The sequence below is a fragment of the Microcaecilia unicolor genome, chromosome 3 (assembly GCF_901765095.1).
Source record: "Microcaecilia unicolor chromosome 3, aMicUni1.1, whole genome shotgun sequence".
In the NCBI taxonomy this organism is placed as follows: domain Eukaryota; kingdom Metazoa; phylum Chordata; class Amphibia; order Gymnophiona; family Siphonopidae; genus Microcaecilia; species Microcaecilia unicolor.
In genome coordinates, this window is record NC_044033.1 from 389,058,866 (window position 1) to 389,071,541 (window position 12,676).

The 12,676-nt window shown below is 40.1% G+C and overlaps 1 protein-coding gene across 5 annotated transcripts in view; it reads right to left on the bottom strand.

Annotated features, from left to right (window-relative positions):
- NCOA1 (nuclear receptor coactivator 1) overlaps positions 1-12,676 on the bottom strand; it is a 660,387-nt gene that overhangs the window by 90,686 nt on the left and 557,025 nt on the right. For all 5 annotated transcript variants that reach the window (XM_030198687.1, XM_030198689.1, XM_030198688.1 and 2 more), the window contains one exon: positions 1,435-1,609. In XM_030198687.1, the coding sequence (XP_030054547.1) occupies positions 1,435-1,609 (175 nt within the window). The remainder of the gene's footprint in view (positions 1-1,434; positions 1,610-12,676) is intronic.

Here is a 12,676-nt window from a genome sequence, read left to right on the forward strand (position 1 = left end):
TACAAAAAACTTTAGATTGCAAGCCCATTACAGACAGAGAAGGTATCTGCATATAATATATGTAAATCACTTTGGTTGTGCCACAGAAAAGCAGTATATCAAATCAAAGACCCTCCACTATCAAGGTATCCTCCTAATGCCTCTTTCCCAATGAAGGAGCCTATCCTAGGTGGAAATGGGTACCCTTCTGCCCTCCCACTTTGTTCTCTGAACATTCCTCAGCTCAAATCGAACTTTGGTAGGCTGGCTGCTAAACGGCTGCTGTTTATGTCAAAGACAAGACACTAAGAGAAGTCACACCATTGCTGCAATGCTCCTCCAAAAGGTTCCCAGGCTCACCCGTCACATACTGGGCAGTAGGAGCCAGCAGCACTGCTCTGCCACTGGCCCCAGCAAGCCCTGCATCACTTTTCCCTGGGCATGCTGAAACCAGCATGAGCAATCATTGCCCCCTCCCCCCATGACACACCCAAACACTGTAAACTCTTATACTAGTGATATCTCTGGAAGAGTACAGTTTCTCTACCTTCATCTACTGGTAGGGGGAGACAACTCACTGGTATGGACTGGTCTAGCAGGATGAAAAATAAATGCAGCTTTACATTTTCACAACTATGCACACTGTTTTACAAAGAACAAGTACCCACAGAAAAGAAAGAGAATAAATCTTGCAGGTAATTTTTCCCTTACAATTTTTCAAAGGTAAATTATCTATGTACTTTCCTTTTGTGATCCGATATAAATCATTGGTACCCAAACCCATTTTGGGGACCTCAAGCCAATCACATTTTCGTGATATCCACATTAAATAGTCAAGAGAGAGATTTGCATGGACTGCCTTCACTTTGTACAAATACCTTTCATGCATATTCATTGTGTATATCATGAGAACCCCTCTGGCTGGGAATCCCCCAAGAGAAATTTGGGACCCACTCACTATATAAAGTCTGTGTTTAAAACTACCTATGTGTGTGTGTGTGTAAGTGTGAGGGTGTGCATGCAAGCTCCTGGCCGGTTAAATCGCTTGTGTGGGGCTATCCACTGATATTCAACGTCAGTTAACTGGTTTGTGTCACTGAATATCACCAAGATCGCTAAAGTGAAAGCTGGATATTCTGTGAATGGTCCAAAGATGATGCTGACTCTTAACCACCTAAGTGGCCATATTGGACCACATAAAAAATAGTCCTATCTTTATGCAAGTCAGGTTTTTAGGATATCCACAATGAATATTCATGAGAAAGATTTGCATGTGGTGAAGGCAGTGCATGCAAATCTCTAGGACCAGGTTTGGGAACCTCTGGCTTAGGCAATTAAGTGCTGAATATTGCACATAATCACATAAGAGAAAGCTGGCCGCATAAACCCAGATATTCAGTGCTGGTTCCCTACAGTATTTCTGAAACAAAACAAAAAATAACATATTATACTTGCCTATTACTGCCCAGTGCATTCTGCTGCCATGTCTTTATATCTGGCGACTGGTAACCAGGTGTGGTTGGTGTTTGCGGGAGCATAGGACTCTGTGATGAAGCAATTCGAGGTGATACTAGGGGACTATTTGGGCTGAGAGAAGGCGCAAAAGTGGGGTCACCTTGTTGACCAATACCTGGAGAACAAAATACACAGATTAGTTCAATTTTATATCATAGCATTGTGAGCCTGAAATTATGCCATACCTGTCATATATGTTCAGTAGGACCAATGTATCAATGAAATAAACATAACTATTTTGCACCATTTTACATCCGCATTTCAAAAATAAAAAAAGCTGCAATACATTCCCAGCTAATGTTGATGATTAAAAACTGTTTGACTTCACAAATTTTTATAGCTACAAAACTTTCACTTGTTTTGTGATGACTGATATAAAAGTAAAATATTTATTTTCTGAATCAGGCAGCTACTCTTTTCTAGTTCAGCTGTGCAAGCACAGTATTTTGAGGGCCAATAATGCACAACCTTTATTTTTTTTTACTTTCTTATTATTTAAAAATAATTTCAATTACTGTATATACTCCATTCTGAGTGGATCACAATAGAAATGATTCATTAAAAAAACATGCATTATATCTTTTTCCCCAAAATATTAGTCAGACTTTGTTAATCAGTTTTATCCACATATTCCAAATGCCATGGTTCTAGCCATGAAGGATTTTTGGAAAGTTTGGGATGCCATACATGCTGCAATATGTTAACACTAGCCATTCCCAATGATGAACAAGCAGAGGGTACAAAAGTGAGCAACCCCCACCACCACCAACAGAAAGGCAGCCTAAGCTGTTTGTTCCATTACACTTAGTCCTCATTTCAACCCCCTTCCCCAACTCCCACTCACTCCTAGCTCAACTCTTCATTTATAGTCAATTATTCTAATTAGGACAAGAGGAGAGTTTCCATTACAGTTTTAATTACATTTAATTAGCTTCTGAGAAGCAAACACCAAATAGATTACATATTATACCATATAATGTTAAGGCTCTTTATATTATATATAGGAATATATTATATTATAGGAATTACAGGAAATGTTCACACCTGGATCAAGGGATTCCTGACATCCAGGACATACCAAGTCAAATTAAACTCAGATATATCCCCACCATGGAAAGCAGAATGTGGAGTACCACAAGGACCACCGCTCTCACCTATATTATTCAACCTAATGATAACACCACTGGCTAGATCACTAACCAAACAAGGCCTCGATCCATTTCTCTACGCAGACGACATCACCATCTATATTCCCTTCAAACAGAACCCCACAGAAATCACCAAGGAAATGACAACCAGCATGACCATCATGGAAGCCTGGGCATCGGCATTCAAATTCAAACTCAACAGAGATAAAAACCTAATCGTCTCATCCCAATACAACAATGTTCTCCCCTCTGCGATTAACATACAGGGTTCATCTGCACCAACTTCTGACCACCTGAAAACCTTAGGCGTAACCATAGGAACCAACTTTTCAAAATTATTGGGGGGTGCTAAGCCCAGTGGAAATAACCCCTCCCTGGACACATACAAGGAATTTTCTCAATAATTGGGGGTGCTCAAGCACCCACAGAGCCGGCTCCTATGGGCGTAACAATAGACCCCAATCTAACTCTAGAAAATCAAGCTAAGATCACAACCAAGAAAATGTTCCAAACAATGTGGAAGCTCAAACATATAAAACCTTACTTCCCTAGGAATACTTTCTGCAACATCATCCAAACCATGGTGCTAGCCCATGTACACTATTGCTATAGTATTTACGTGGGCTGTAAAGGCCAAATCATAAGAAAATTACAGACAACACAAAACACGGCAGCCAGGCTCATCTTTGGGAAAACATGCTTCGAAAGCGCGAAACCCCTTCTAAGAAATCTACATTGGCTTCCAATTAATACTCGTAGAAGCTTCAAAATATGCACAATAGTCCACAAAATCATCTACGAACTTGCTCTAGTTTACATGACTGATTTAATCGATCTGCCATTAAGAAACGTGATAAGAACAGAAAGATCTTACCTAACCCTTCACTATCCCAACTGCAAGGGTATAAAATACAAATCATATTACGCTGCCAACTTCTCATTTATAGACACACAACTTTGGAACTCACTATCAAAAGACATAAAACTCACCGAAAATTACTTACAATTCAGGAAAAACCTTAAAACATATCTTTTCAAGAAGTCCTTCCCTCAGAATCTGCCAAGTTATACACCTCCAAACATCATGAAATGCCAAGAAATGGAAAACAATGACACTAACTCTCTCTTGCAAAATGCCAATCTCACTAATCTAACCCAACCGATCATTGTACATCTGTATTATGCGCCAAACGTCATCAAATCTAAATTTTTTTTGTAAGCGCTTTTAGCAATATGTAAGCCACATTGTGGGATACAAATACAATAAATAAATATTAATCTGATAGCACATTAAGAAGTTTTAATTAAACAACTCTAATACTAAGATGTAGACTGCAGTCCAGCAGCAAGAGTGGTGCTATCAAGTCTTTGCCACTGAACATCACATGTATGATTATCTCATAGTTGGTGAGAGGTTATATGTGTGTGCTAGATGCAAAGAGCTCCTAGCTCTCAGAGAATGAGTCTGTTCTCTTGAGGCTAGAGTAGGAGATGCTGAGGAAGACAGAGAGGTATGAGGAGGCCTACAGGTACGCTGTAGAGAAGTCTCATCTCCAGTCTGGCAGCCCCTGTGCTGCCTTGGAGGAGAGAAGTCTTCTAAAATGAGATCATCACCCTGGTGAAGCTGAAAGTAACCCTGTAGCCAGGACCAGCCTACCAGGGGCCAAAATATCCTCTTGCACCGAGGATGTGTCACCAGGAGCTTCTACCCAGAAGGGTAAGGATGGCAGTTGTAGTTGGTGATTCGATTATTAGGCATGTAGATAGCTGGGTGGCTGGTGGACGTAAGGATCACTCTGCCACTTGCCTGCCTGTTGCGAAGTTGGCGGACCTCACGTGTCACCTAGATAGGGTTAAATCGTGATGATCCTGTGAGTGTACTTACATAATGCACTCTGCATTGCTTCCCTCTTCCTTTACTTTCCCGGTTCCCTTTAGTATGTATAGGTATATCCTTTCCTATTTTTATTGGAGTTCCGTTTTTGTGATTTTATGGAGATTTTACGTATTGACCTTTCTTTTAGAAAAGGCAGTATATCAAGTTTATAATAAACATTCCCTAGCATTTTTCCCCGCCGGTATATGCGGTGTTGACACCACAGGATTGCCATAAGAGCAGCAGTAAGGCGGCTGGAGACCATGTGCACAGAGCACGCAGAAGTGGCAATCTCAGCTGAGATGAATGGTGAGCTGGGGTCCTGTTTAGAGGCACTTTAAGAAATTCAGCAGTGGATGGTGGATATCAAAGGAGACATTAAAGTAGCATGGGAGGAGCTTGCCAATGTTTGGACGAATATGAGGGCAACACTAGCTGAGCTCTGGCACCACATGAAAGACACAGCAGAGGGAAGAGGAGCAAGGGGAGGTGTTGGAGAAACAACTGGACAGCCATGGGATGAATGAGGATCTGGCCTTAAAGATGTAGGATTTAGAGAACAGGAGCAGTTGGTGCAATCTCCAGTTCAGGGGAGTTTGAGAGGTTCCGGAATACCTTGACTGTGTAGCAACAGTTTTTTTTTTACTTGTTTGTGCAATTTTGGATGCAGATGGAGCTACGCCATTCTCTCCCGCTCTGAAATTTGAGTGGAGACACCGAGTTGGAGCTAGACTGAAACCTAACCTTCCTATGGATATAATTGCTTGTTTCCACAGTTACCATAAGAAAAAAGCAGTGGCTGCCAAAGCTCAAAAGATGAGTGGTGTCACATGGGAGACTTATGACGACAAAATGTTCCAGGATTTAACTGCTTCTACTTTGCAATGCCATCGAGAGTTTCAGGATGTAACCACAAAGCTGAGAGCGCACTAGGTTCGTTATATATGGCTGCACCTGTTTGGATTGGCTTTTCCATCTAGGGAAAAGCATACACAATGAAAAACAGGAAAGAAGCTGTGGCTACCCTGTCAGAAACAGGCGCGGATGTTAATACTGGTGAGGCAGAACCACCTGCAACACCAGTTTGTACATACCCTCGCTGGCAAGGGAATATTGCTGAGGAGGAGGTACTTCAGGTATTAGAGAATTTAAGCCTGGGAAAACTCCTGACTTGAATGGCTTTTCTGCCAAGTTTTATAAAGTTATAGCCTCCCAAATAGTGAGGTCTCTGTGTGCATTATTCAATTTGGTGCTGGGTGGGGGTCCCTAGCAGATTCCATGGTGGTGGCTAGGATTATTGAGATCCATAAAGATGGAAAAGATCCTTTGCTTTTTGAGTCCTATTGGCTAAAGTATTGGTTGAATAAGATCCTCCCTTGGATTATCAATGAGGATCAACGGGCTTTATATAAGGGAGAGTGGCAGGGGATTAATATCGATAGATTGGTAAATTTGATAGCTTGGAGAAGGGAGCAGGCCCTCCTGATGATTTTAGTGTCTATGGGCGCTGAAAAAGCTTTTGATAGGGTGGAGTGGGGGGGTTTTAATGGCTACTCGTAGAAGGATGGGTTTTGGGCCCCATTTTATGCACTGGGTGGGGAAGGATTCAGTGGTGTAGCATCCTCTTTAAAGAGAAACTCTCTAGGACAGAGGTTTTGGGGGTTCAATTTCCAGAGGGACAGATGGGACCCTTCTTTGGATGTTCCCATTTAGAGAGGCAAAAGGCTCTTTTCGTTACTTAGGAGTTCAGGTGGCAGCTTTGCTGGACCGTTTGTATGATCTTAATTATCCTCAACTCTTCAAGGCATTAGCACTAGATCTTGACCAATGGGTGAGGCTTAACCACTCTTGGGTGGGTAGGGTAACTTTCTTAAAGATGTTTGTGCCCAAAATTTTAGATCTCTGCCAGACTTTGCCTTTAAGTGCTCCCAAGGTGCTAGAAGAGCTCTTATATAAGAAAAAACCGAATAGAAACCTGTCTGAAACTCAATTTGATGTAAAGATTATTTTCCTTTCTCTGTTTTATAGGACTATTGGACTCTGGTAGTGGACTTGTATGAAACTATAGAATTATTTAATCTGTGTACAGATAATTTCCCTTAGAATTATTTCCATAGTGGAATTTTTTCTTTTGCAACTGATATGCTTGTATAAAATGTATAATAATAAAGAGATTTAAACGAAAAAAAAAAAAGTGCTCCCAAGGTGGTATTTTGTAGGCCGCTTCAGAAAATGTTCCACTTCCATTGGAAAAAAGATCCCTGCAGGTTGCACATAGAATTCTGATTCAGGGGAAGGGAGTGGGGTGTTGGAAATGCTGGATTTATGGTGCTATTATCACTAGGAATAAATTATTATCCATAAAGTATCAAATTCTGTTTATTACCATAACAGTTATACACTCAATATTTTAACATATATCATTCTCCACATCATTGTTAGAATATAACCGTTAACAAATATTATGTTCTCCTAATAGATTAATGTTCACACCTTCTTATAATGTCCAAAATCATTGTCCAAAGAGAAACACAATCTTGATAATCCTTGTGGATAAATGAACAATGTGTTCACGTCGTTCTGTGTTATATTTTTCTCCTCAATTCACTTTGATGGAGTTTGTAAGGTTTGTAATTTACCAATATATTATCCCAATGAAGATCTTTGTTCAGCATATCTTACAGCTCTACACAGGGCTGTGTTTCACCATTGGCGTCTTCAGGAGCCTTCAATCTGAACAGTCTTCCATCTGAGGTAACAGCGCTTAAAATGATGAAGAAATTAAAAATATAAGTGTAATCAAATTATATTCATTTTGCATAGCAGTTTTGTCATGTTTATATTGATTGTAAATAGTGCTGTTGCTGTGTTATTATTCTAAATATAGACTAAAATCTATATATGGTGTGATATCTTTTTCTCTTGTTTATTTTTTCTATTTTTAATAAATTTTGAATAAATTTTAATTCTAATCCCAAAAGAAATGGAGAAAAAAGACCTCATCAGTCCCAGCTCGACGATATTTTTATTCGATTTTTCAATCAATTAAATCGTCTGCTTGTTCAAGGACTCCGTTATAATCCTTGGTCTTAAAAAACTCCACCTCTCTTTATTTTAATAACAAAATTGTTCTTTCATTGTTCCATCTCCATATTATACTCGTGATTATTTTCAATATCAAGTTATATACTCATGTTACTTAGCTTTTTTTGCTCTGCCCTACGGGGCTCTCCGTTTCGCTATATGTTATATTATATGCTTCTTCAGGGGGCCAAGTAACAAATGGCAGATCATAATTCACGATATCTATAATTAAACACATGGATATCACATCATTTTCATATAAAAAACTGAATATGTTATATTCTTGAACTGATCAATGTCTAACTACCAACCTTAGAATATGGCGTCTCCAACTTCTCTGACACCGGTAGTAAAGATTTAACCCGGAAGGGGTTACTCTCATTTATAGTCTTAATTGGCTTCAATCTGGCCCTATTAGGGTCCATGATAACTCATTTCTCACTCTATTTTCACCTCGGAATAGGGATTCAAAAGCTCTAAAGGTTCAGAGTATGTTTCAAAAAAATGCAGACCATTCTATTTGTGAATTCAATCCTCTTGGTTCTAATGATTGTAAAACATATATCCACCTCTGTTCCTTCCTGATGAGTGTTTTATTCCTATCTCCTCCACGTGAATTATATGGGACATGATCCAATGCAAAACATCTCAGCGAATCAAAAGTATGTCCTTTTTCTTGACAATGTATCACTAATGGAGCGCCTCTTCTATTTAATTTAATGCATGAACGATGTTCTGTGATGCGTTGATGTAATCGACGTTCCGTTTTCCCAACATAAATTTTTTGACAAGGGCATTTCAAAATATATATAACGTGTAGATTGACAATTAGTCTGAAACTGTAGTTTATAGATTTTACCATCCACCGGGTTCCTAAATTCAGTTACCTCATCTGTAATACTGCACGTTTTACACTGTAGACATTTTTTATGTTCTCCTCTCGTATTGTCCTGTTCCAATGTAGGTAAATTAGCAGGGCTCACTATTTCTTTGAGATTCCGTGTTCTTGAGAACGCAATTCTAATCTGCTGGTCATGTAAGATTGGATGTGATTGCATTATCGACCAGTTCCGATGTATTATATTTCTCATACTGTCTCCCCCCTTGAAAAATTGTATCACAAAGGTGTTGATATCATCTTCTTGCGGTTTTATCGAGTTTGATAACAATATTGTTATCAAACTCGATAAAACCGCAAGAAGATGATATCAACACCTTTGTGATACAATTTTTCAAGGGGGGAGACAGTATGAGAAATATAATACATCGGAACTGGTCGATAATGCAATCACATCCAATCTTACATGACCAGCAGATTAGAATTGCGTTCTCAAGAACACGGAATCTCAAAGAAATAGTGAGCCCTGCTAATTTACCTACATTGGAACAGGACAATACGAGAGGAGAACATAAAAAATGTCTACAGTGTAAAACGTGCAGTATTACAGATGAGGTAACTGAATTTAGGAACCCGGTGGATGGTAAAATCTATAAACTACAGTTTCAGACTAATTGTCAATCTACACGTTATATATATTTTGAAATGCCCTTGTCAAAAAATTTATGTTGGGAAAACGGAACGTCGATTACATCAACGCATCACAGAACATCGTTCATGCATTAAATTAAATAGAAGAGGCGCTCCATTAGTGATACATTGTCAAGAAAAAGGACATACTTTTGATTCGCTGAGATGTTTTGCATTGGATCATGTCCCATATAATTCACGTGGAGGAGATAGGAATAAAACACTCATCAGGAAGGAACAGAGGTGGATATATGTTTTACAATCATTAGAACCAAGAGGATTGAATTCACAAATAGAATGGTCTGCATTTTTTTGAAACATACTCTGAACCTTTAGAGCTTTTGAATCCCTATTCCGAGGTGAAAATAGAGTGAGAAATGAGTTATCATGGACCCTAATAGGGCCAGATTGAAGCCAATTAAGACTATAAATGAGAGTAACCCCTTCCGGGTTAAATCTTTACTACCGGTGTCAGAGAAGTTGGAGACGCCATATTCTAAGGTTGGTAGTTAGACATTGATCAGTTCAAGAATATAACATATTCAGTTTTTTATATGAAAATGATGTGATATCCATGTGTTTAATTATAGATATCGTGAATTATGATCTGCCATTTGTTACTTGGCCCCCTGAAGAAGCATATAATATAACATATAGCGAAACGGAGAGCCCCGTAGGGCAGAGCAAAAAAAGCTAAGTAACATGAGTATATAACTTGATATTGAAAATAATCACGAGTATAATATGGAGATGGAACAATGAAAGAACAATTTTGTTATTAAAATAAAGAGAGGTGGAGTTTTTTAAGACCAAGGATTATAACGGAGTCCTTGAACAAGCAGACGATTTAATTGATTGAAAAATCGAATAAAAATATCGTCGAGCTGGGACTGATGAGGTCTTTTTTCTCCATTTCTTTTGGGATTAGAATTAAAATTTATTCAAAATTTATTAAAAATAGAAAAAATAAACAAGAGAAAAAGATATCACACCATATATAGATTTTAGTCTATATTTAGCATATGAAGATTCAGCTCGTTATTTGATTATCTAGTTGAGCTTTGCTGAAATCAAGTCCAGAGTTTTTTTGCTGTGTTATTATTAACAGTTACGCTACTAGGAGAGAGTGGCAGTTGAAAATCTTTTTGAATATTCTGAAGTCACTGAACTGCAGTGATAGTTGAATGGCTAGCCCTGTGTAGAGCTGTAAGATATGCTGACCAAAGATCTTCATTGGGATAATATATTTTTAAAATACAAACATGGTTTGAACTGCTTTGATTAAGTACCCCCATGGTTATAAGGTATTGGTTTGATCAAAGTGAATTGAGGAGAAAAACAACACAGAATGACGTGGACACATTGTTAATTTATCCATAAGGATTATCAAGATTGTGTTCCTCCTTGGACAATGATTTTGGACATTATAAGAAGGTGTGAACATTAATCCATTAGCAGGACATAATATTTATTAAAGGTTATATTCTTTTTTTTTTTTATTTGTAAGAAGTCTTTTATTGAAAATTCTCATTAGACAACATACAATATTTATCGCTCAACACTGGCATGTTTACAATGTAGTCCAGACAAGATGAAAACCAGGTAGTGCAATTTACTGCCACAGTACAACAATTAAATATAAACTGTAGAAACTTCAACTTTTTATTGAAAAAAAATTTTTTTCTCCCCTCCATCCCCCATCTTATCAACAGCCCCCCTCTATTGCTAAATCCTGCCTATTCCCTCCCACCCCCATCTATTTCCCCGCCCTACACAACTGTCTCACTATGTGCCACTCACACTTCTCGTATGTGCCTGTTCTAAACATTACTTGCTGCATTAACAAAAAACTGCCATATGTCATGCCACTTGTGCGTTTGATGTCTCCTGACTGCCAAGAGTCGTTCCATCTCACACACGTTTCAGTTTATTGTGCCATCTCTTAACGGAAGGGACCCCCTGTCGTTTCCAGTGCTGGGCGATTGTCACTCGGGCGACACATACCGCCTGCCTCAGCAGTTTATGCTGCGCAGCCGGCATGCCCTCTACTTTTGCAGCAAAAAGAAACACCGTCGAAGCCCATGGAATGGGTGTTTTTAACCAGCTCTGCAGCCTGTTTTGAACCGCCTTCCAGAAGGCTCTCACTTTGTAACAACTCCACCAGAGATGTCCCATAGTCCCCCTCATACCACACCCCCTCCAGCAGAGACCTGATATGTTTGGGTATATGCGCTGGAGGCGATCAGGAGTAAGGTACCACCTGTATAGCACTTTCACAGCATTTTCCTTTAGCGGGACGTGTATGGAGACCTTTGTCGCTTCACGTTCTATTCTCTCCCACCCTGGCACATCCAGTGTCACCCCCAATTCCCTCTCCCATCCCCTCCTATGGCACTCGTACACAGGGTTCTGCGCAGTGATATATTTGTAAAGTGTGCCTATCAAGCCCCTAGAAGTGGTTAACTTTTCACATATCTCCTCCAGGTAGCCTTTGGTCCGCTTAATTACCGTAGTAACTGCCTTAGTACGGAGGAAGTGAGCCAATTGGTAGTATGCAAAATCATCTCTCAGCACCCCAGGGTATCATGACTGCAGCTCTCCAAATTCAAGGAGAGTGTCTCCATCAAATAGCTGGTCCCATGTTCGCAGCCCTTCCATGTACCACCTCATGACGGACCCGTCCGTCGTCCCAGGCAAGAATAACGGGTTGTGAGCTATAGGGGCCAAACGCGTCAAAGTACACCTACCCCCCGGAAACAATTTATCCCAGTAGTGAAGGGTAACCTCCACCGAGGGACACACGTTCTCACCTAGTTTGCGAAATGGCTTTGATAGCCACATAAGTGCTCCCAACGGTGTCGCCCCCGCAGAGTGTTGCTCCAAATGCACCCATTATCTATCCGGATATCCCTGGTACCATTCCAAAGCTACCTTTCCTTGGGCCGCCCGATAGTACCAGAAGACATTCGGGACCGCCAGGCCTCCCCGACGTCTCCCTTGATATAGTAGGGTACGGGACAGTCTAGGATGTTTTCCTGCCCAGACGAAACGCACAATTCTGTCTTGCAAAGAAGCAAGAAATCGCCTGGGCATCATTACAGGCAGCACCTGGAATAAGTATAAGATTCGTGGTAAGACATTCATCTTAAGAATTGCTATACGTCCGAACCAGGAGACCTCTAAATCGCCCCAGCGTTCCATATCTGCCGCAAGGGCTCGAACCAGGCCTCTATAGTTAGCTGAGAATAAGTCTGACAAGTTGGAAGTGAAGTTCACCCCCAGATATCTAATATATATACCCGCCTACCGAAATGCATGAGCATCTTTAAGTTCTGCAACTGTATCTTCTGGTAGAGAGATGTTCAGGGCCTCAGACTTGGTCATGTTGACTTTAAAGCCCAATACTACAGAATACTCCTCAATAAGTTGAGTAAGCCTAGGGAACGCGTCGTGGGGGCGGGTAATATACAGCAGAACATCGTCCGCAAAGAGTGCCATTTTATGCATTCTCCCTGCCACAGTAGGCCCTGCAATCAGCGGATCTTT